General features: G+C 35.7%; 2 protein-coding genes and 1 long non-coding RNA gene across 6 annotated transcripts in view; 2 read left to right on the top strand and 1 right to left on the bottom strand.

Annotated features, from left to right (window-relative positions):
- Nucleotides 1-28: 28 nt before the first annotated feature.
- Nucleotides 29-9,204, bottom strand: Atg2 (Autophagy-related 2). Of its 3 annotated transcripts, none has more exons than XM_035085456.1 (7): nucleotides 8,246-9,204; nucleotides 7,070-7,696; nucleotides 2,211-6,811; nucleotides 1,860-2,134; nucleotides 1,376-1,677; nucleotides 1,017-1,278; nucleotides 29-139 (listed from the first exon to the last, which is right to left on the bottom strand). In XM_035085456.1, the coding sequence occupies exons 1-6, from the start codon at nucleotides 8,414-8,416 to the stop codon at nucleotides 1,039-1,041; spliced, it is 6,216 nt and encodes a 2,071-aa protein (XP_034941347.1). In that variant the 5' UTR covers nucleotides 8,417-9,204; the 3' UTR covers nucleotides 29-139; nucleotides 1,017-1,038. The 3 variants fall into 3 exon arrangements, with proteins under 3 accessions (XP_034941347.1, XP_034941346.1, XP_034941345.1); XM_035085455.1 differs by having other exon boundaries at nucleotides 64-146; XM_035085454.1 differs by lacking the exon at nucleotides 29-139 and having other exon boundaries at nucleotides 401-1,278.
- A 4,397-nt stretch (nucleotides 9,205-13,601) lies between these two features.
- LOC118068159 (uncharacterized) lies at nucleotides 13,602-14,856 on the top strand. Its single transcript, XR_004690478.1, has 3 exons — nucleotides 13,602-13,732; nucleotides 14,183-14,661; nucleotides 14,797-14,856. It is a non-coding gene; the product is annotated as an uncharacterized lncRNA (long non-coding RNA).
- An 8,687-nt stretch (nucleotides 14,857-23,543) lies between these two features.
- The window catches only part of ci (cubitus interruptus), a 64,230-nt gene continuing 62,775 nt past the window's right edge, over nucleotides 23,544-24,998 (top strand). The window contains exon 1 of one of the 2 annotated variants that reach the window (XM_035085214.1): nucleotides 23,544-24,499. In XM_035085214.1, the coding sequence (XP_034941105.1) occupies nucleotides 24,246-24,499 (254 nt within the window). In that variant the 5' untranslated portion in view covers nucleotides 23,544-24,245. The remainder of the gene's footprint in view (nucleotides 24,500-24,998) is intronic. The other variant, XM_035085215.1, reaches the window with a different exon arrangement.

Here is a 24,998-nt window from a genome sequence, read left to right as displayed (position 1 = left end):
ATTGATGCTCAGTCACTCCCTTGTCAATGATAGCTTTACATTTACTTCGATTTGGGGTGGTAAATTGTATTTAATCCGATTCTACAGACGTATAAACAAGCCTCGGTCGCCATGGCGTCACTCCAACAAGTAGTACCACCTGGTGGCTGAAAGTAATACCAACAAATAAAGTCTACGTCGGTAATGTCTTGTGATGATAACAAATTCAACTAAAATCATCATTATCGACATATGAAAACATTTTTAAATTTAAAATTAAAAATATAATAATTAATATATTTATATTTATTAATAATAATTTTAATATTGACTTAACTATTACAAATATAAATCTATTACGTATTTATTTTGTAATAATTTTTATAATATTGAGATAAATCGAGTTCAAAGTTCGAACTGATTTTTGTGATAACGTTTCATATTTTATTAATAAAAAATCTTAGTTATATTTATATATAATTGGTAAAAAACATCGTTAGATTAAAATTACATACGAGCGATGAGTCTTACCTTGTATATAGTATACACATACATATCGTCATTGTCTCTTTAAACTATATAAATATATTAAATCTAATTTTATTAATTATATTGCATAAATCATTACTGAATCAGTAATTGTGGCTCTATAAGACATTCAACATCTCTCATTATCTGCACCATTAAAAACATCTTGTTTTGACACATTATTTACTTTCATTAAAATTTTTCTCATGTGTCTATATCATAGTTTTAATTACCTTTTTAATTTATCTACACATAAATTTTTGTAGATTCATACAATCGAACATGATAATTTTATTGTAGGAATTAAATTGCATTATCATTGAGCATGCAAAAATGTAATGAAAATTTAATTCCAATGATTAAAGTTAAAATAAAAAATTGTTGAAGAGTTATCATAGGTTTGCGCGATTGATAAAAATATAGAAATTATATTCATACTGACTTATTACCGAAAATATCAGTATTCAAAGTATTTTAATTATTTTTATATCATCATTATCATTATATACCATTTGTCATTACGTGAGTCTATTAATTAACATCACGAGGATCCTGCCTCCACTTTTGAGCGGCTTCACGTCTTGCATCTGGCACCAACTGAGATCTCATTCCACCAAGTACATTATTCGTTGCTTCAGTAGCAAGTATAATCGGTTTTACTACTGTTGGTGGTATTTGTCTCAAGACACCACCAACTGCTCCACTTACACCTTTCTGTTCATGTTCTTCACTTGCCACACGCACCAGCTGATTCGCTGTTTCTCCTAAACCCTGTATTAAAAGAATTTCATTTATTACATTTAATGAATCTTTCTCATCAGTAATTTTATTGTCTTCAATTGAGTAGATCTAGAAAATAATTACAAACCTCTTTGACTAGCATATAAGCATTGGCCATTCCTTCGCGAATGTCTAGTGGCTGACTATATCGTTTACGACGTCCTTTTTGACCTTTCGATTTTCGTCGTACACTAGGACCCGGGCTAACCATGTCATAGGCCGTTTCGGCAGTACTTTGAATCACATGGACCAATCTAGACGTTAATTCAAGAGCTGCCATTGCTGTTGAAGTCGTAAAACTATTCGCTCCACGCTGGAGACCTCGTACAATTCGTCCGTCTTTTTGATACTGCTCAATTGGCAGCCAGAATAGGTCGCGAAAGCCTTGGACTGAACAAAGAATTAATTAATGAAATAGTTTTTACGCAACTACCACTTTAAATTCAATTAAATCTAGCAAAATTATTGCTCTCTACAATTTTGTTATTAAATTGTATTTACTGAGATAAAAATTAATTAATTTTAATTTCAATAATATTTAGCTATTTAAAATTATAATGAAAAATACTTACAAAGTTGAACTAACGAATGCATAGGCCCAACACCACCTAAAAGACTAGGAAGTTGATTCTTTTTAATATCTTGTATCCATTCTGCCAACATGTAAGCCATAAGTTTATCGAAGCCGAGAAGTCCATGACGATGTGTCAGCCGTTTCAGTCTTAATTCAGAACAGTTAAGTTGTGCCAGGCCCATGAGTAAACCTGCCATTGGACCGTGTGTGAGATCTACTCTTTTTCCATGGTAGTCTAGTCTCACAAGTACCTCTGGCGCAAATATCACACTTCTAAAAGAATAAATATTATTTTAAATCATATTGGAAAATAAACTTAATACTCTAAAAGAAAAATAAACTTCTTTACCGGAAATAAATTGGCTGACTATCGTCAGAAGGTCCGCTGCTTCGTCTAATTTTTGTTTTATTTTCTTTAATTGTCAATTCATCTTCTAATAAAATCATTAAATTTTGATCCAAATTATTATTCTCAAGAGCTTTAGAGGGACTTTCAGGTCTCGAAACTTCGGACGTTGTATCATTGACACTCATTACAGGAGGATGATGTGTAGGCGTACTCTGTTTAGAACCAGGTGATGATTGTGTACTAGGCCCATTAATATTATCTTGACTCGTTTTCATATTTCCAGTTAATTCCGTGAAAAAATCAATTAAAAAAAGTAAACTGTCTTGATCAATATTAAGTCTTAATGGCAAGAGACTTAATTTCAAACAGCATTCTTGGGTATTTAGCTTTGGATCCGGTCTTACATGAACTGCTTTCATGGCAAACATGTTCGCGTGTGTTTGGCGGGGTTGTGCTTCGCTGCTATATTGATATAAAAATTTGTTGATATGCGACGAGGCTAATCGATCTCTTATCTCAATTTCACTGACCAGTAGAACTTGTCTCGAAGCTTCTGGAGTATTTTCCGGGTATGTTTCATGTTGGAATCGTACTTTATTTAATTGAAGCTCCATAAGAACATCATGTTGTCGACCTGGACCACCTAATGTGTACCATTCCTTGGACGATGCTTTTGCTTTACCACCTGGTGAGTTTGGAACACTTCCAAATCGTACTTCGTTGGGATTAATTTTGCTAAATCCAACTACTGTTGTTTTATTACGTCTTCCGAGACTATCAAAACGTTGTGTATTATCATCGATGGTAACATGTCTTTTATTTGACATCTGAGGCTTTCCAAAGTCTGTTCCTCCGTACATATGCCAAACTAATGTCATCTCACATAAAGTGTACCTTAATATTGCAGCAGGAAAGTGTTTTGGAGCTTTTAAAAGATCTGTCTTTCCTAATGGCACTGAAAAATGATTATCTACAACCCGTATATACTCCTGACTGAGCCAACGAATTTCTGGAATGCCATGTCGTGGCATTATTCCAGCTCCAGCTTCTTCACCGAGAATACAAAAATCTTCATCTGTATCATCAGATTCAGTTGCTCTTGTAGTTACCGTACAAGCATTATTACTCATTTCTGGCACTTGATTTGAAGGATGTGGTTCATCAGGGAAGAAAAATACTTCAACTTGAGCTTTATCTTCCGGAGATTTTTTATTCAAACTCGTTTTGCTTCCTCTGACTGTATCTTCCATTGCTTCTTCCATTAAACTATTAACACGTTCTTCTTGACTTTTACTTAATGTATTAATGCATTCATCTCCCAATAAACTTTCTTCATCTCCAGAACTTGGTACAGCGATACTTTCGGTGCTCCCTGTGTTTGGAGTTAAATCTCCATCGCTAGCAAAGTATGTCAACAATTGCATTAAAGCACGTCCAGAGTCTGCGCAAGTTCTCACGTGCAAAACATTATTGCTTGCTCTTAAATCAACTCTAGGAGCACCACCACACATTTTCTCATTTAATCTTAATGATAATTCAAACAAACCCAAGTCCATCACTCCCACATAGTCTCTTTTAAGATCTACGTGATTTCCAAGCTTTTCTGATAAAAAGAGAGCAATGTCTTCAGCAATAAAACGTAAAGTAGATGTGTTAGTTTTAGCAGCAATATTACTAGATACACTGAAACTTCCAAGAGTAACCATCGATCTCAAGGGCAGATAAAGTGGTCGGTAATCTACAGCACAATTCCAAAGGTGTAGATGTAATTCTGTTAGAACACCTGGTGGAGAATATCCAGCGACAGGATGATCAATAACATCTAGACAATCAGTGAATTGATTGAACCACGATGTTTGAGAAGAACACATTCTGTGTCTTAATGTAGCATTTCTAATTCCTACCGCAACTCTAAAGGTTTTAATATGATGGGTTTGATGTGCGGCTTGTATTCTTACAGCCACTGTCAGCATGTCTTTCTCCGCAGACCCTGGGGTCTCTTGAACACCATTCTCACTGCGATAAATCGCGGGCTGACAGTGTCGAGGTATAACGCTGTTTATAGACCGCAGTGGTGGTGTCGTTGAAGGAGTGGTCGTCAAACCACAATGATTCAGCGAAATACTTTTTACCATTGTACATACGTATCCCAAGTTGACGTTACCTTTGTAAGAATTAACGCAGAATATCGTTCCATCTTCAATACGCAGAATAAGCTCACCTTGTTGGCCAGGTATGACGTTAGATAAACCATCACGCACAGGCGTATACATCGTTAAAAGACCTTGACTGATGTTCAGAGTCAATGACATATTACTTTGTCCACTTTTAGATACTTTATTAGCTTGATGAAAACTCTTGCCAGCTGTCGAGTGAAATACACCATCATCATCAGACTCGGAATCTGAATCATACTGAATTCCGCTTTTACACATACTAAACTTAGGATAAGCTGATTCTTGAAGTAATGTTGATGCTAAATCAAGTCCCACATGACTCTCTGTGGCTGTATATCTTGGTTTCGGCGCCGAAGGTTCCCATAAGAATAAATCAGTATTTATTCGATTATATAACTGTTCATAAAGATGCTTAGATGGTATCTGAACAGAAAGACAAGGTAAACTGATATCAATTTGAAATCTAGATCCCCGAGTACCTTCTTCTATAAACTCAAGCATCTCTTGTCTATTTCCAGGAATCACTAGCTCTTCTCCTTCTCTAGGCTCATGATCCTCTTTATTATTGTAACTTTGAGACTCGCTGTGAGGGGTATCTGATTCATGAATAACTCTTTTTGAGCTGAAAGGTGAAGGTTGATGACGTAGTGGTTGTCCCAACGACTCATCTAGACTAGAACTAGGTTCTTCTTCTGAACTATCTTCCAAAGGACCTCCCAAGTGTTGGGGATAAATTGTGAGAAATATTCTGGGCCAACCAAAGCATTCACTTTCTTGCGCTAGAGAGCTATCAGGTTTTTCATCTACTCGACTTCTTCCAATTTCAATTGGAATGTCAGAATCAACTTCTGTGTATGTCAGCAGCAATTTTCGACATTGAATTTCATGCCTCACGATATGATGGGTACGACTATCTATTGATGTATGAATTTGTGCGTCATTTAGAGTCAATGTCATGTAATCTGGCCTAACAGATCGCATCCACCATGGTGCTCGACTCATGTCATGTAATGGTCTCAGATCAGGAACAGGAAATCTAACCTTTAAGATCATTTTTGATGAAGAAATTTTCACATCTATACGAAAATCTGATAAAATAGGATTCTCTACTGCTTGATAAAACATTGTCTGTTGATTCCAAGTATCTCTAGCAGCTGTAGTTGGATTACAGGTACAAATTGGTTGAGGGTTTAGCACCGACGATATTCGATCAATAATTGTGATATCTATTTCACTGTTGCAGGGCTCCAGTTGGATATCAATTTCTGTGCGTGGAAGAACAAATCTTGTGGTTTGAGCTTGACGAACTGCTTTTACTGTATATTTAAATTTCATTCGAAAATCTGTCAAATTAGAGAATCCACTACTATCATTATTAGATTTTATAAAAGAAAGTAACTCCACATTTTCAATTTTTGGTTTTTCTGTAGCATTGCTAGTATCTATTAAGCATTCGACAACTTCTAAACTTGCTAAAGTTAAACTTCCTGTAGTTGCAGATGCTTGAGGGGTCGTTTTTTCGCTACCTTCAATGATTAAGGGTGCGGCAAGTAATCTAATATGGCTTAGATGACAAGCTTCAAGAAAAGTTTTTGAAGCTTTATCAAAATTTTTATTACCATAGCCATCAGCTGCAAAAATTCCAAGTTTATCGAAGAACTCTTCAGCTGCACTTTTCATTTGTTCTGTACTAGCACAAGTAAGACCACGACTCTCAATGCCAGTTGTTAGAATGTCTTCATGCAATAAAATAACTGCAATCGATGATACTCTCACATGAAACTGAGATGTTTCTGCAGTTGGATCAGTATCTGCACTTAATCTACGTTTATGTGGTTTTGTAATGTTACTTATAGAGCTCCTTGAACTGATACTACTAGCAGAAATACTTCCATCCATGCTTAAATTATTGGTAGTCATTGAATCAGACATACCCGGTAACTTCATCGATAGAAACTCTTCTTCATTATCAGATTCATCAATGGAAGCCGTTGACCACCCTTGAGTATGTCTTAGATCAGTCGTCCGAAAACTATGAACCGAATGAAGTTGATGCATTAATTCTCTTTCAACTTTACTAAAATCACTACTACCCATCGGTTTTTCTGCACAAGTTCTTGGTGCGACATTGCTGATATCTTCAAGATCAGGAGAAGCTAAACCATGTCCAAGTTCTATCAAAACATGAACTTGCCTAGGACTCAAGAAAGATATAAATGATCCAAAAGTTACTTCAAGTTCTACTTTTGGTCCTAAAACACCTTCACCTTGCTTAAGTTTTAATCGTATCTCTTGACGTCCTGTTAGTTTAGCACATAATATTGGATTCGATTGACTTAATGTGTTGATAAAATTTCTCTCTGGTGGTGTGGGCATATTTTGTGATGGAGATATTTGTGCGGATGAGAATTGACCATCAGAGTTCTAAAATAAAAATTTAATAAATAATTGAGAATTTTATTACATAATAATTAAACCAAAATATCATTGATAGTAATGTTGAATATGATTTATAAAAATAATATAAATATTACGAGTGTTAAATATTAAATAAAAAATGTTATATCTATTTACAAATAATTTAAATATTCAAATATAATACACAAAAGTATATAATGAATGCTAAAGAAACAATGTGATGACATATGTCATGGAATAAGATAAATAATTCATTTGAATTACCTTAGAATCAGGCGTTGAACCTCTACTTGTTGTCATAACACTCCTAGAAAAGGTACGAGCTCTGGAAGGAAACTCATCAGTATGAAAAGTCACACCTTCCAAGTAAAATCGCTTTGTAGTGAATGCTGAAACAACGTAACCCTTTGTTGGTTGATTAGCATCTAAATTGACATTACTAGGATCTGAGCCAGCTTCATCGGAGTATTCTAAATTTTTTATGCACATTTCAATGGCAACTCCTGTTGCCGAATCAAGTGGTACATGTTCCAATCGAATTACTGTATCTAAAAATCGAACTCTCACACGACATAGTATCGAATCTATGGTCTGTGCGAAAAGCTCAACACCCTCGAGAGGTTGTGAATTTCCTGCATTATTTGCATCCTGTTGCAAACATTCTTGAGCAAGTTGCATGCTCGATGTCATAGAACTCCACATTGATTCAAACATAGACACAGGTGTTTCTGTTCTTTGTCGTGGTTGGACAGTGAGCTTGAGACCTTTGACCTCAACATAACTGGCTTCACTGAATAAAGCTGACCAGGGTATGCTGACAGATATTTCTGATATGAATCCATCAACAAATTCCAATGGTAAGTGTTGCTGCTCACCCATTTCGTTAAGAGCCTGAAACAATTATTATTTTAATAATTTATCATTTGCTTTAGTAATACTAGAAAAGCATAAATAGACTTGATTATTTGCAATGAAAATTATATTTATAAATAATTCAACGAAACCATCATTTTCTTCTTAATCAATGTCAAGAATAAGTAAATATGCTGAATTATTTGCAATTTAAATTTGTATAAATAAACAATGTACAAATAAATATTTTGTATGAGTTATTTTATTATTAAAAACTTAATAACCATTTTATTAAAAATATCTTAATTGTTATACTGTGTCAACAGATAAACTGAGATCTATTAATGTAACATTATGTATGTAAATAGATTAAACGCCATTTGTTCTCTCAAGTTCAATCTTAATGAGAGTCTTAAAAGCCAATAAAAAAAATGTAAACTATTAACTTTTTGCTTATTATCAAGCGTCATTTACTATACTCGATTGTTTGCGAGGCAAAATTATGTGCATGGATTCAGTATGTATTTTTTATCGAGATAAAAGCAATATTGCATATAGGCATGTGGTAAACAAAGGAAAATTTTTTACCTGGACGTCAAGGCTAACATTTGTGACACGACCAGTTCCATTGTAAAGGTCAACAGTAAGTTGATCGAGTGTAAGTTTTTCTTCCAAATATTGTCCAAGATAACGTTGCAGCAAATATATGCAAGCTCTCTTTTTTATACTTTCAGACGACAGAATACGTAGCCAAGACATTCTTTAGTCTTGGCTTTTTCTCGTCTGCAATAAAAAAATATTATCTCTCTTCGAACATGGGAGGACGTTTTGACTTTGAATTTCACGATTCTTGATCGTCATGCGTTTTTGTATTTTCCTTCGTTATGCACGCACAATAAATATGAAACTATTTGATCGCACAAATTTCATAGCTCCGACACGTGTCTTTCTTTTTAAGACAATGATGAAATGAAACATATCACGACTACTGACGACTCAAATAGCGTAACGGTGTTCCAGCTGTTTAATGTTTTTGTCCTGTACGACGCTCGTGCGAACTAAACACTGTATCCCCATTGATTGAAATCAGCTGATTTCGGAAACCCGCAATTTCCAAGGCTGTGAATGGCTGATGCATCATTCCACCACCATACAAAACGTTCGTTTCACGGCGCACTTTTGCCAACTGCATACACACTGCACATTTTCTTAGTGCATTTAACCTCTCTAATTATTACAATTACTTGTTCGCACTACTTGTACTTATTGCGTATTTACCGTGGCCTCTAAAATAAATCCCACACAATCAAGAATTATGTGATATACTTTCTGTTGAGTGGTAAAATGTTTTGTAAATAAAAAAGTTAGATAAAATATCAGTCTGTATTCTCTGGATATAGGACAACTGGTACTTCAATAACGGAAAAAAAACAAGTCTTATCTTTGGTATTATAAAAAACTTATTGAGCATTGACTTTACAAGAGAAAGAATTGTATTAAATAATAGATCTTGTTCTATTAGATTCCATGTTTTTTACGAAAATGAATGCTGTTGTCCTTTCTGAATCATTTTTCTAGGAAATTTACATTTTACTAGCAAAGATGGCGTCGTTGAAAACTATGATAATTTATCGGTAAGTTACTATCATGTGTCGATAACTTAACGATAGTAAGTATACTATGTGTCGGCAATATTAATTTCTAGATTTAAATCGACTACTCAAAATTACAGAAAATAGTTTCAAAATTATTTAATTAATTAAAATTATTTTTCAATGTAAAAAAAAATAATTTGTATAAATATTACATCGATTTAAGAATAACTGAATGTAAAAAATTGTACCAAAATTTAAAAAATAATTTTGTTGAAAAATTTAATAAATTTAATATTAAAATTATTAGATTAAATATTCTATAGTTTATAATGGAAGAAAGTATTATCACGTGGTAAGATTTTTGGTTTTTCTAATTTGTAGATGCAACTGAAAGTCTAATAATTTCCAAAGTTTAACTTGTTGAAAAGTTTGAATTTTTGTTTTGTTATTCATGAATGTCTGCTTTGTACGTGCTTCCATCTTTCATCCTGACTCATGTATTCTTCTATGTCTGAATATCCTCCCACTTTTCTCATAAGGCCCAACCCATCAGAACCGCAAGAATAGTAAGTGGGGAACTGAAGTAAGGGGAAATGGTCCAGAGTGTACGAAGAGAGGAGAGTCGACCGTGAAATTAAAACATGATGAGGGCTCTAGATTGAGACGCGAGATGAAAGAGAGAAGAAGAATGAAAGAAAGAATGCTTGTCGATTGAACTGTAGACAGAAAGGATTTCAAGGACGCGTTCATCGATAATTTTGTTAGTGCTCCTAAAAGTATATAGCTCAGGACTTGGAGTCTGAAGTAGATTAATATAAATGAGAACTTACTTATGGACAATCAGCAATGTCGAGATTAAAAAATATCCCGTGTGTTGATGCTAATTTTTATTCCTTGACACACGTTAAATGACGATGAAGAACAGGCATATGAGGAGAGAAAAATCTTTGGACCTTCATCTCGAATTTCTTGTATGAAGAACCCCCGTGGCTTTAGGACACCCGTGGGCTTCCTTCGTCCCATGTTCAGAGCCTGTTCTCATTCACAGAACTAGCCGCTAATCCTCGGAAGGATTGCCACGCGCGATCGCAGTCTAAAAGTTTCTTTTTCTCTCTGATCCATATGAGTTTGGCGCAATAAGTCTGATCCCAAACCACACATCGCTCTCACGTATGTCATGATTTTCATCGCTTTTTTGCGCACCATGTCGCCCTCAATTTTTAAAGAAGCATCTTGTGTATACTCATAGATCTATAAAGTCTTCCGGACGATGGACCAACTGACAAAGCCTTGTCTTTGGAAACGGCCGAGCCATGAGGACGCATGCAAGCGTGAATAAGGGCTCTTTATGTATCACATGCCACGGGATAAATTGTCCAGAAGTTTCCTAAGGTCGGCGTGCTTTGTAGGATTATAAATCCCGATGAGAAGCGATGGCTACCAGTTACAAATCACTGGGTACCAGTTACCAGTTGGCAGTTGCCACCTCGCTTGATCTCTGTTGGCCTCAATCCACTTGATCAATGTCTTCATGATATTCCTCTTATTTTTTTTTTTCATTTTATCTGAAACATTACAACAAGTGAAATATACTATGTCATAAATTAATACAAAAAAAAAATAGAATCAAAGTATATTATTTACATTTTGTTTATACAAACAGAATCAATTAGAAAAAATTTCCATTTTGATTGATTAGACAACCCAATTGATCCGAGTAAAAGCAGAACGGCGGTCAGAGTGTACACATGTACGCTAAATGGTTAGAAACCATAAATGCCAACAGTCTTCGTGCTCAGATTTTCTGTGAAATCCTTTTCACGCATTTAGTTCCGCGCAGGTCTTGATGTAGGAGCGAGTGAAACCCTCAACGAATTGCAGCGAATGAATTAAGAATTGAGGAAAAAAGCATAGTAAAGAGAAGATGTCGGAGTGGTGTACTAGCCCCATAGATTACAAGCTCTCTTCTTCTCCTTTTAGAAATCATACAAAAGTTCTTTGCCATTATAAGACATTCAGTCGTGGCACTGGACCTTCAACAATAGACGACTTTGGGTATTGTTATTGAGTGATTTCAGAACAGGGTCTTTTTCCTCTTTAGACTACAATTCTCATCTTCCTTCTCCCTCTATCATCATTCATTTTATCTGAGTACCTTCTTCTTCTTCGTGGGCTGTGTTCTTACTTGGACTTGGCTGTATTTTTCGGTGAACCTCTGACGATGTCTTCATTAGTCGCATAGCAAAAGTCAAGCTCCTTGAAAGTCAGGGATTCCTAGCGGGTGGTTGCAGTCAACTACGCAATTTTCGTAGAACCCGACAAGGATCTTTCTCTCACCAAGCCGCTAAGATTATCCAGCATTCGGGAAGAAACTTTTGGCAATAAAAAAAATTTGAAAAGATTTTAAACTGGCGGTTTAACGCTGGAATTTCTCACATCAATTCTTAGTAAATCCCTTGTGATATATGTATTTATTAAAATCAGTATCTTTTTTGTAGATTCCGATTCTCAAACTCCTTGATACGATGCAGATAATCATGTGTTGAAGGTTGAAAAAATGTTGACTAAAAAAAAGGATTTAAAAATAAATAACAGCCAAAGCCGTTTTAGTGAACAAGAATCATATTAAGACGATCCAAGTGACAATTTACCTGCTTGTCGCTTCTTCAGATCAGCTTTAGATTGTTATTGAACAAAGACTTGGAGAATCTATGAGCAAAATGACCAGAAGCAGGAGAAAACACTTGGTCTGTTCTATTATAGTTTTGCACTCTGATTTACTGGTGAAATTCTTCAACCTTGAACTTGGTTTTCTCATTGATGAATGTAACAATAGGACCACCACGAACAAGATAGATCACCTATAACATCAGCTTTTCAGTTACAATGTTCTTCTTTTTTTTATGTTTACTTCCTGCCGTCTTTTGAAGAGGATGAATACGACAATACCAATAAGCTGAAAACACGAGAGAAAAGACAGGTTGGTCTAGCGGTATATTTATAGAAAAAATAAAATTAGAAACATTTATAGTGAGGTCAGCAAATTTTGATAATATCTTATTTACTGTTATTACTGTACCTATAAAAATTTTACAACTATTTTCACAATGTTGTTGACTTAACTTTGATTTATTTCATCATTATTTTCTTTTTATACACCGTTAAAAGCAAACAATTGATCAATACTTTGACAATAATTGAAAGCCATAAAATAATATTTACTGAATAAACTTTGTTATAATCTAATCTTTGAAACTATTTTTTTAACAGACGGTTATGCGAATATCACGGTGCTGACATCTTGAAAAAAATATGAGTGGGCGCCACCATTATTAGAATAATTTTTTGGCGCATTAAATAGACAAAATGGCGATCAAATAGCGTCAGATCGTTGAATCAATATTTTTACAATTTTGTTTTGATAAATAAAATGAATTAATAAATCATTTAGTTGAATTCAATCTTTTGATCAATTTTATTTGAATAGTTGCGGTTCATTTCATAAAAAATGTAAATTTTACAATACCAACAACTAAAAGATTAGAACGACAAATTAATGTCACCAATGGGGCCAAGATTCCGAAAAATTCTCATTAAAATATTATAGCGACTGTGTTGATGAACATAAACTGAATAGATTAATATCTTTGATACTTTATTTGTAACATTCAAGTGTTTTACAATTTATTTCATCGAGTTGATTGGCCTACAGATCATTAATTTCGAGATTGAACTTGTACGACGTCAGGTAGCATATAATATTGGTGGGCAAGTGGCAACGAATTTTCGAGTGAGTAAAAAAAACATTTCTAAAGTGATAGATGAAGATGATTGGAACTGAAAACTGGTATTTGTAGGAAGAGGATCTGTAGAATATTTTCGGTGATCGTGCGAGTGGAAATAACAAGAAATTATGGTCCACGCCTATTTGTCTTCCTCTTGAAAATATTATCGAGAGATATCTTTTTCAAAAGTGAGTGAGAAAGAGGTCGATCATTAATGAAAAAGATATAAAGTGCGTAAAAGCGTGACTATCGGTTTAGATCTGATGTTTATGTTTATTTACCTATGGTAATAAAATGCGACACGCAATGATTGCGGGTATTGTCGGTGGCCGGTGTCGTTTGGAATAAAGCGAGAAATCGAAGTTGCCTCCGTGTACAACCTGTGTTAGACACACGGATCAATTTTCATGGTATCGCTTGGCGTGTGTACGTCAAGGCCTCAACAATTTTCGTTGCAACGCGACGGTAATCTCTTTCGTCTCATGACCGTGGCCAAGAACTCTGGGTCCAAGACGATTCGATACACTGGCTGGAGTTACCAAGACCTTATGGTCTGCCAATGTAATTAGCGCCACTTGGATCCCTTTGTCGACATCCACATCAAGTGAGATGATTGTCAGTCAAAATCAACTGATCATATATCTTTTTCTCCCAGTTGATGCTCATTATTCATCAACAATGAAAGATATTAAAAGGTAATTCTTGAAAATTTTTATAGATTTAAATTTTAGCATTAATATTTACCAAGCTGATGAAGTTTTAATATTTTTAAGAGTAAAAGATGCTAATTTTTTAAATAAAATTTGAATATAAATGAAGATGCACATTGCTTTATGATGATAAATTGCTTCATTTTCTTATATTATATTCTTATTCAAAGTAGTTAAAAATATTTTTTCATCATTTTTGGACATTTTTTATTCAAAATAAAAAGATTCAATATTAACTGTATTCAAAATCTCCTTTGAAAGTGCTTTTTATGCATCATGTATTTTTATCTCCGAGGCTAATTTATTATTTTTTATCAATCGATCAATGTTTTTCTAAGTGGAATCAGTAATTAAATTTCAAGAGAATTGCCTCAGGTTAATTAAGAGATTAAAATAATGATTTTCTTATACCTTTTGTGCATTGATTTGTTACAGGTCTTTGGAAGGCATTATGAAAGTATCAGGCAAAAGTGATTCTCAATTACTCCATTAAAGATTTGAACTCTGTAGCAAATTGCAAAGTTGCATTGGATCTTGAGAACAGACGGCAAAGATGCAAGCGAGGATTAATCAATTTTGGTTTTTCTACTCGAAACGAAGCGTCAGGGCGCTGAGTAAACATGGAACAAAAGCTGTTGGATGACTTGCTGCTCGCAAGCTAGATACCTTTCTGAGCATTTTGCGAGAGAAAAGATATCGTCAAGGCGTGCACGAAGGGAAAAACAATGTGATCTTCCATGGGAGAAAGAAACTAACAGCTCTCATTCCACCAGCAACTCGGCGAGCATCGTAAACGTTTCGTTATTCCCGTGAGCAACAGATCTCAAGACATTGCTCGACAAAAACAGACTTTGAACATGTGAAGAGAAAGATTTCCTTCAACATTCCAGCCTTTATTATACGCAGTTTGAAATGTAACATTCTTCATTATTATTCCTATTAATTCTCTGTTATTTGCTTGCAAGGAAATGAGCATGTATTTTTGAAGAAGCTTTTAATTTTAGAGATTTTAATTTTTTACTTACATTTTTTTTATCATTACACTCTAGGTATGCTATTGAAAACATCCGTGGTCATTACAAAAAATATTTACATCATGAATGAAAGTGGGTATGTATAAATATTTCTATTTGATTTGAGTATAAATTTAATTTTTTATTCGCTATAAGTTATGATTTGAGATGCTTTTTTATAGTAAAAAAAATTTTTAAAGAAATAAATAATGAGATTGATGAATGACATTATTTTAATATTATTTAAAAGTTATTATTAATATATTTTCTTAAGAGTTATCTGTCATTCATATTTTCTTATTTTAACTATGTTTGAGCATTTTTTCTGCCTGAATTATCAAAAATATTGAAGTTGTAGTCACTTATTTCTCTGCATTTTAACCAAGTTATAACTCATATTTTCTTGTATCACAAGAAACATGAAAGTACACGAAAGAAACCTCTTATCTTACGAAATGTTTTACCCGGAGCAAGTAAAAGAGCATACCCACTCATAATATAAATATACAGATCGTTCTCCAACGCAAAACATTCATGTATTTAAGCTTTATTTTAGACACTTATTTTCAAGAATAAAATATGTACGAGTTATTTAATTTATGTACTAATTTTTTCAGATTATAATTGGCTCCAATCTCCATTTGCCCGTGAAGATAGTAGATTGATAGACTAGTATTTATCAGTTCTATCACGTTTGGAATTCTTGGTGAGTTATTCATTACGTTGTCAAATCAACAACAAATATAATTATTCATCTGCTATTTAGTTCATGAGTTCTTATTCGGGTTATTGTTTTTGAAAATAATTATTTGGATATGTCTTTCAATTTAATGAGCAAAAGTAGGTTATTTTAAAGTGAATATAAAATTTCACATCAAATTAGTTGAAGGTGTTTTAGAACTAGAATATGTCCTGGTTCTACAAAATATCAAGTATCTAAAGAATCAAACTATTTTCAGGCTAGAGTTGGTAGCTCAAGGGCAATATCCTTAGAGTTTGGAATTTCTCATGGGGCGTGAATTCGAGTGCGAATTTGCGTCCTCGCTAATTCGCTCCGCCGCACGTCTCGTACGATATCTTGAGTTTATCTGAAAGATCTCGTTCCAAGCGGATGGGGTCCAACGTACAGCTCCCGACACCTCGAAGGGTAGCCAAGAGAGACTGTCCAGCAGCAACAGCAGCATCACACACGAGACAAGAAGAGAGTGCGGGTAAAATTCAACCAAGTAGAGACCACAGAGAGGGATCGTGCTGATCACTAGTAGAGATAAGGTAAGCTTGTACCCTCGACTGGCTATTTCTCTGCGTCTTGGGCATATACAAGGTATAGTTACAAAGTCGAAAGTCGACGTCGGAGGACTCTTCTACTCTTCGGCAGGTAGTCTTGTAATTCATCGTGACTATGGAGACCACGAGGGATCCAGCAATCTTTTTTGACTCTACACCCCCGTTGTTTTCTTTTCCTTCTACTTTTTCAGAGTATTTTTTCTTTCTATCGACCTCTAAAGAAAAGAACACAGACGATGATAAAGAGTCTGGTTATCACGATTTCCGAAGATTCCTTTTCCATACATTTCTATTTAAATTTTAGATTTGAATGAGAGATTTTTCAAGAAAAAACCAATTGACTTTTTTGTAGAGATTGATAAAAGTAACATGACGACTTTTTCCAAGAAATACTTTCTAACCTTGGAGATAATGTGGTACTCTAATTTAGAGCTTAACACCCTTATGGGTTTTCTTCGAGTTTTTTATGTTAAACATTTGGTCAACAACCGACTAAAAATTTCCATACTTTTGGATACCTTAAGTACCTTGAAAAGAAACAAATCATTAGTTCAAAGCAATTAGGTGATGCTTATTAGTTAAAATTACTTGGAACTTAGTGTTGTAATATATTTTTATTTGAATTTCTTTATTTAAGTACAATAATAATGTCTTTCGCTCATAATCTAACACCTAAATAATAAGGGGTAAAATATAATAAAAAGTAATGATTGAGTGCCACGAGCGATTTTCACGCTGATCATCTGGTATTTTTCTCAGGTAAAAGAGGTATATCCCTAATTTTTCGACTCATTGTTATCCGAAATGAAGAAAATTGATGTCTAACTTTTGGTGAAAAAAGCACTGAAGAATTTTCAAAGGTGAAAAAAGGAAATAACGCGTAACTAATTTACAGGATCTGACAAATGATCGATAATCTCCATGAACTATCGCGTTTTGAAGCTTATAATTTTTGGTAGATATATTTATTAGGATTTAGTGTTAAAAGAGTGACTATAATTTTTCTTTTATAATTTGTAGGTACGCCAACAACTTCTTTTGTGAATAATTTCATTCCTTTTGGGAGAATTGCCACGGCTGACTTGTAAAGTTAATGGTCATAAGCGAATTTGTTCCATTGGGAGTGTTTACAACTGCGCGAGAGTTGCAGAAAGTTACGTGGCAGGAGTAGGATACCAAGAAGAGAAAAAGAGTGATGGCGACGGGGACCCTGAAGAATTTTGCTTTACAGCATGTTGAGGTCCAGAAACTCGCGTTTGGTTATATCCAATTACGGCGCGTGGAGTTTTTCGCTCATGCCGGCTTGTGCATTTGGTGGAGGGACGCCCGCACTGTTTCCGCCGGCTTTAATAATACGATATATAGACGAGCTGGGTCTGAAGGATTTGTGTTAGTTGAGGCTGTCATAGTTCCCCTCTCGTCTTGTCTTGCTTGTGTATGGTTGTGTAGATACACACGAAAGCGGCAATCAGGCCCTACAACGTCTCTATATCCCCTTTCACGTCGGTATTCTTGACCATGATTAGAGGACGCTAACTCGCGGCGGCCAAAAAGCATCAAGAGAAGAGAGTGAGACTCGTAGTAGAATTAATGCTACCGCTGTTAAACTTCTCGCTGAGAATACCTGGGGGTCCGTTAAACATATAAATAATTCCTCACGTAAAATATAGGCAAGGATAATTAAGATTCGATAGCTTTAATTTATATTTGCGCGTAGGCGTTAAAGGTCTATAAATTCTTGAGGAATGTAAAAATATTCCGAGTGGATTAAAAAGCATGTAGTGGTCTAGAGAATGTAAGAAAGCATCACACGGAGTTTAAGTTAATTTAACGATAAGATGATATTTCCCTCATTTATGTTAATGTTACTTTCGTTCACCAAGTGGAAAACGAGTTTTGCCAATGTGAAACAAACGGTACTGAGGCGCCTGGACTCAAGCGAAAAGCAGGATTAATTGAGTCATTAGTTACGAGTGTGCGCGCTGACTCTGTGAGCGGTGTAGAAGCGGGAGCAAAGTACGACTAGCTTTGAAGGCACGTGAATACCAACGTCTGAGACAAAGGAGGGTGTATAGGATCCACCGAGATGGACCGAAGTTGCTTCTTCGGTGTCTTTCGAGCTCTCGTTCACCTCTCCTGCTGCTTCGGAGGTCTTCGCGTGGGGGCGAGGCCACCATGTTCCTTTAACATCTCTCGATCACACTCATGCACACTTGCTGGTGCTTCATGTCTTCTCGCTTTTCGATCGTTGGCGCGCGAGTCCCGGCCACCTTGGGGCACCTACGGGTGGCGAACGGACCAACCTGTCTGCCTCGCGCCACCTCCATCCCTTCTCCAAAACCCTTTCTCTACCTTTTCGCTCCCTTCATCCACTCCCCTACTATGTTGATGCTGCAATCTTTTTATTCGCGACTCTCTCGTGTTCCTCAGCTGTACACACGATTCCCCGTTAACGATATCGTTAACCAACCGATACTTTTCTGTGGATGGGATCAATTTGAAGGCTTTACTTGTTTACTTTTCGACGTGCGGCATTTATTTAAGAAGCCAAGTGTATATAGTCTTGCAGATGGACATCAGACACGTGAGAGAGAGGTGTTGAAGTGTGTCTCTCAAATGGTTTGCAGGCGTCTCTATTAAGACCATCGTTACTTGTTGATGAGTGGGAAGGCGTGTCGACGAAGACGATTAACGAGACTCTCTGCACGACGACTAAAAGAATCTTCTTCTTCCAATTTAAATAAGACAAGAAACTCTTTTTCTCCAACATCTCTTGAGTCTTTATATGTATATTCCGCGTTTGGTTTTCCCACGGCTAAACTAACCGGTAATAATCAACAACTTAACATATATCTTCAGCTATCTCTGCTTGTCGGCTCGCTGGTTGTCTCATTCTTGAAAATCCCAGGAAACGAGGTACAAATTATCTCGTAAGCCCATAGAAATAGCTGTGTAGCAAACGAATGAGCAAAATAGCCTAGTATAGAAATGTATTTTTTTCGGATTCTCTTATACATATATAGAGTTATAGTATCCAAGTCAATACGATGCCTAGCACCCTGCGTGTTGTTACAGGCGGCTCCTTTCCTACCTGATGAGAGCGGCTCTGGACCGATGAACGAACGATGACGGCGCGCACGCACGTCACGCCAACGGCGGCGGCGAGTAAACCCAGAATATAAGAGAGATGCAGGCGGTTAATGAGCTCGGACCACAGGGGGGCTGAGAAATCGCGCGGGTCTGACGTGTTTTTTCTCCCTTTACTCTCTCCCTGCTTCAACTTCGTGCCACCCTCCAGGCCTTTTCGTCTTCCAACTTTGCACAACCACTGACTTTCTGGGAATAAACCACGCCTCAGGTTTCTCCGGCAGTTTTTTGGGAATGCATCCACGCCAAAGTCTAGACATAAAATATTTTACAATCTTAGTGAGTTATATATTTTACCTCATAATTACGCTAAAAAATCTTTTATGAAAGGTTAATGAAATATTTAGTAAAAAAATTCCTTTTTTTCAGGCTCTATTTGACATTAAGGAGCTGATAAATAAATTTTTTGGCCAAATCGAAAGATCAAAGAGGACTAGAGAGTGAACGAATACAAGAAAGAGAGAGAAAGAGTGAACGATAAAGGAGTGAAGGGGGTAAGGAGAGGATGAACAAGAGGATCAGAGTGGGGTCCATGTGACCAACAGGTACTTGGAGCAAGGGTCTACTGTAGGACGTCATTGGTTCAGCCATTTCTCCCCACTCAACGATCAAAGGGAGCAGCTAAGGATCATTGTGGATGCTGCAAAAGTAAAGATTTCGGGATTCGACTATTTAACAAGTACATCAATATGATTCTTTAGAGATAAGGTGAAAATGGTCAACAGATATCTTGATTTTGGAGGAGCTGTTAGTATAATGTAATACTTGGGATTAAGCGTAGGCGAGTTAATTAGCTTTTGATGCTCAAAACCACTTCTATCCTCTCCGTTATATACTGGGAACCTTGCGAAACGACTTGAGTGAGACATCGTATACGACAATATTGATGTCGGCGATTCGAAACGGTCGCTTCGGCACTCGCCTTTATCGGGTGGAGGATGCCAAGTGATTCTCGTCTCTCTCTCGAAGGTCCCATGCTTTACACATACAAGCTCAGATTGAACGTAACGAGCGCGATGTTGCCGAGTTGCTCAAGAGACTACCAATGTAGTTGTGTCCATACGCGGCGTTTTTTCGTTGACACCGGATTACACGAGAGGACTACCATGGACCAGCTAACCACTTTTTGCTGGGATGCATTCAATGTAATGCCAGACTGATTGGTCGTTTCTTCACGGGATCCGTGAGCTTTTTCCTATCGCCATTTTCCAGTGTGCTGCTGTTTGCACGTAAAATCATTTTATAACAGTTAGCAAGACTTCTCTGTCTGTCCTTCTTTTCTATCTTTCGTATTTCAAGACAACCAAGAACCAGTTCAGGACACGGATAAATGAGTATAGAAGCCGAAAGAGAAGAAGAAGAAGAAGCTATGGTCATTGTCGTTGAGCGAAAGGTCTCGCGATGCGGTCCAATTAGGGCGCGGTCCATTTAGAAGAAACATCCGGTGTGTGCTAAATGGGCTCGAAAGTCCCACGAATCTGGCGAACTGTCGTTTCGCGCATCCCGATTGGTCTTCTTTTCTCATTTTGCGACGGATACTGTTGCGATTTTGTCGAAACCACTCGTTCAACAGCAATTAGGCTCGCCTTCAGACGGGTCTGAAGATGTGAAGAGGACACTAGAGAAGAGAAGATGACTGAGGTACAGCCTGCAAAATCAACAAAATAATGAGCTGGACCCTGGGTGTTTGGCGGCAAAGTGAGAAGATGTGAGCAAGAAGCGACAAAGAGATGTCCAAAGATGAACGAGCAAGAGAGAGGGTGTGGCACTCGGCTGGTTCTCAAGCACCGCAACGAGCCGACGGCTAGTTAATGACTCTATGCACCTCTTCCCTCTCATTCGCTTGCTGATTATTGGGTCCACCAGTCCAACCAGACGATTATGAACAACCAGGGCGCGTGTGAGACATTTCCAAGTAAAAGTGTGGGCGATACAACTCAATTTTGTGCTCGTATAATGGTGAGAAATATTACTTTGACAATGGAAGACCGCACTTTAGATACGGATTCCATCAAAAAAACCGTATCTATTCTTCTAATCCTATTCAATCTATGTAAGACGTCTATTGGTAGGCTTTTTTGAACATGAAAATATTATTAAGCTACCAATCCTAAATCTTTTAACGAGTGATTTTACAATTATTCTCTTTTATTACATTGTAAATTATCATCAATCACTAGGAGATCATTTTACCACAAACATGCTTTTTCATGGTTTTTCTTTTTATTGAAGGAAAATATATAAAACATCTTGTGATTAAAAATATTTTCTTATTATGACAAATAATGTTGTTAAACAGTCAAACAACTTGTTACTCATGAATTAGTCAGGAATGAAAATATTTATTTGATGATTTTTTTCCAAGAATTATTTAAAAACTAGATTGCAATAATTAATTCTGCAAAGTTTAATGAAGTTTTTAATTTATCATATGTTCAGGTATACGAATATATAATATGCAATATCTTCTGTATGAAATATTATGTTTCGTGATCAATTATTAATTCAGATAATCGAAAAATGGGAATGTAGAAATAAATTTTTAAAAAATTAATAGAGTTGTGGATGTTGAATCTTCATTTCGACAATCTTGATATATTTAAATATTCCAGAGAGAAAAATATCTCTTTTTATTCTACATTTGTATATAATAAATACATCTAGAGACGCAGTAGGTTGCCAAAAAAGTATAAAACTAAATTAATGGTTTTACAACTAAAGTTGTAAACCAGTTTGTTATAGACTTTTAAGCACATGTTTAACTGTAAATATGGAGACCTTATAGAAAAGAACCATTTTAAATTGATTTTTCCCAAGAATGAAAATATACTGACAGAGTAATTCGATATGCATTGTTTTCCAAAAGATTTATTTCAAAAGTTGATGTAGCTTCCGTTCTTCAACTAAATGTCATGTTGGATCTCTAGATGCCTGCAACTGTTCAGCAAGTGGTGATTATGTAGTCACACGTGTTTCTATGTATGATACTTGAGGACCGTGGAACTGCGAAAAACAGGAGGAGTCGAAAAGATTTCATTTCCTTTACTTTCTTGCAGGTCTTGAAAGCCCTGAAGAAAAGAAAAACGAGAATTTGTAGAAATCTGGGTTGCATGTGACCACCGGAAGTGGCTGAAAGTAATAGCAATAGCATGAACTAAAAGTGTTCCTCCTTCTATTTTTCTTTGCCTTTTTCTATTATTCTACTTCAGGAATGTTCACTACCACTCACTCCTACTCTTATTTCCGGTCTTACCACAATCTTTATCAATAAATTCCATCTCGAATCACAATTCTCTACAAGAGTCCAATTAAATGAAGGAGGTGGTATGCTTATCATGAACATGTTTGAATTATTGGACATAAAAAACAAATATTAAAGGTGTTGAAAAAGATTTTAATGAATGTGATTCGTTAATGAACAATAAAAACTTTGAAATGTTTTCATTAATGCTCTTTTTTACGTCTTAATTAAATAGAAAAAAAATCTTTTTTACTACTTTTGACATGGAGTACTTCATTACTCCGAAAAATTATTTAATGATTAATTTAGAAAAGAATTTATTTTTAAATGCCTTGATAATGAATAAATAATTTTGTTATGTATGAATATACTCCAAAGAAGAATCAACACATTTAAACGATTATTTACTCTCCAAACAATTTTGTATGTATATTTTTCCAACACCTGGAATTGATGCCTGTGTGCCATTTAAATTTGATATTTTTATTTCTTCCTGGATATCAAGTAATTTATCTCTTAAAGTTCTTATTAAATTCAACCAACAAAACAGTTCAATTAATTGTTCTTTTCAAGATGATTATAATTTAAAAAAAAATCTGATATGTATATTGATCATTGAAGACTTCCAATGAATTGTTAGAAGATAATTCTTTTTATTGAATCATCTTCAAATAATAATCATCATTTAAATACCATACAAAAAATTATCTAACACCATATTCGTGGCTTTGCAATAAATTACAATTTTTTTCGATATAAAAGAGCTATTTTAAATCTCCAAACGTTGATTCTACGGTAAAAAAGAAAAATAATCTAAATCATTATTTATAATTTTACACGTTATTTCTCACAATTCTCCATAACTAAGCTTTAAATCACCAAATATTTGAGGAATCGAATATAATAACGTGATCATTAGAAGGTCAAAGCGTGGAGAAATAAATTTAGAAAAGAGACAAAAATGAAAACGGACAAAGTAAGCAATAGAAAGCTTGAGGGAAGTGAGGAATCAGTGGGTGCTAGTTGAGTTGTCGAGCTGACACGCGTTCTCGTGGCAATTGCCCCTCTCCTTATGATTCCACCACCATTACTTTACATTCCCCTTCTCTTCACTTGCTCACTTTCATCTCGTACAGTTTAGTGCTTAGCTCGTAGCGCAACAGCTCTCTCGCTCTTATTTTGAGTTTTCCCGTTCTCCCGTCAGTGTCTCCGTCGTACGCCCACTGCAACCAACAACGCACGCCTTGCACCCCTCTTGTCGTGGTGTAGTCTCAGTACCGCCATACCCGCGAGAGGATAAACACCGTGACAGTCGGTTCATTTTTATGTTTCGCGTTGTGCTTTTCCGTTACTTGTGTCGTGTGTCAACATCAATAAATAATCAAACTTACTAAAAGACCTCAACTATAAATTTTGCGGTCAAACACCAAACACCATCGGTAGAATCATTTCCTACCTAATAAATTAAGTGATTGAGTGGTTTCGGCGCCAAAAGACATTTTTTGGTTAAATTATCTAGTGCTTTATGTGTGTGTAAGGTGGATGCTTGGATTAATTACCGGAATGGACGTGTTTAAAAGTGATTTGTTAATTATACAAAGAATAACTTAGAGATTACAAAGATTATGTAGACGATCAAGTGGTTGAAAGAATAATCAAGTGTTTTAGAGGTTAAAGTTAAGACATTTTGCACGCATTATTATGTGGATTACTAAGTCTGGAGTAATAATAAAGCAAGATAATTCTTGATTATTAAGGATCAGAAGACGAGGGTTTTCTTCAGCGGTAAAGGATCGCGAGTCGATCCAACATGCCGGAGAAGGAGGTGGCTTACCACCAGGAGGCTTTCTCCCTTTTGCCGCCTGCACCGCCGCCACACCACCCCCACTCTGCATTTCATGCGGCCTTTCACCCTCATCCGCATCATGGGCCGCCTCCACCGCCGTTTCATACACATCATGGACCGCCTCCGCCGCCCCATCCAGCCGTTGCTGCTGCATGGGAACATCACGCGGCTGCTGCTGCCGCTGCTGCAGCAGCTTTTCATGCACCTCCACCTCATCCGTAAGTTCATGTTCATGTTTTTACACTTCTTAGCTATGATATGCACTCACATCGGTTGAGACACTTCTCTTCGACTTTCCGATGATGATAAAAACAATTCAAAGGTTATGATATTCATTCATGCATTTTCTAGCATAATGGAGCACGATCATACATATTTAATTTTAATTGTCCAAATTTACAGTTGTCATCATCAATTATTGAACTATAGAGAGCATGAATGTGTTGATAGCTTTGATAAATTGTTTTTTTTTATTTAAGTTAGTTACAGATGAGTAAATTTCATCTTGAGTCAAAATTAAAATCACAATTTAAATTTTCAATGATAAAAAATCTCGGGAAATAAATGAGCAATCAAATTTTTGTTATATTAATTATGAAAAACTCGATAAAAATATTCAGAGTTAATTGACTTTCAAGAGTATCTCTAGAAAAGAAAAAAGTATTTTAATATAATTTTTCAACCAGTAAATTTGGACATTTAAATCTCGAAACAAAA

The sequence above is a fragment of the Chelonus insularis genome, unplaced genomic scaffold (assembly GCF_013357705.1).
Source record: "Chelonus insularis isolate UGA/USDA-ARS -01 unplaced genomic scaffold, ASM1335770v1 contig_399_pilon, whole genome shotgun sequence".
NCBI lineage: Eukaryota > Metazoa > Arthropoda > Insecta > Hymenoptera > Braconidae > Chelonus > Chelonus insularis.
Note: the sequence above shows the minus strand (reverse complement) of the source record. Positions and strands in the feature narration are given on the sequence as shown.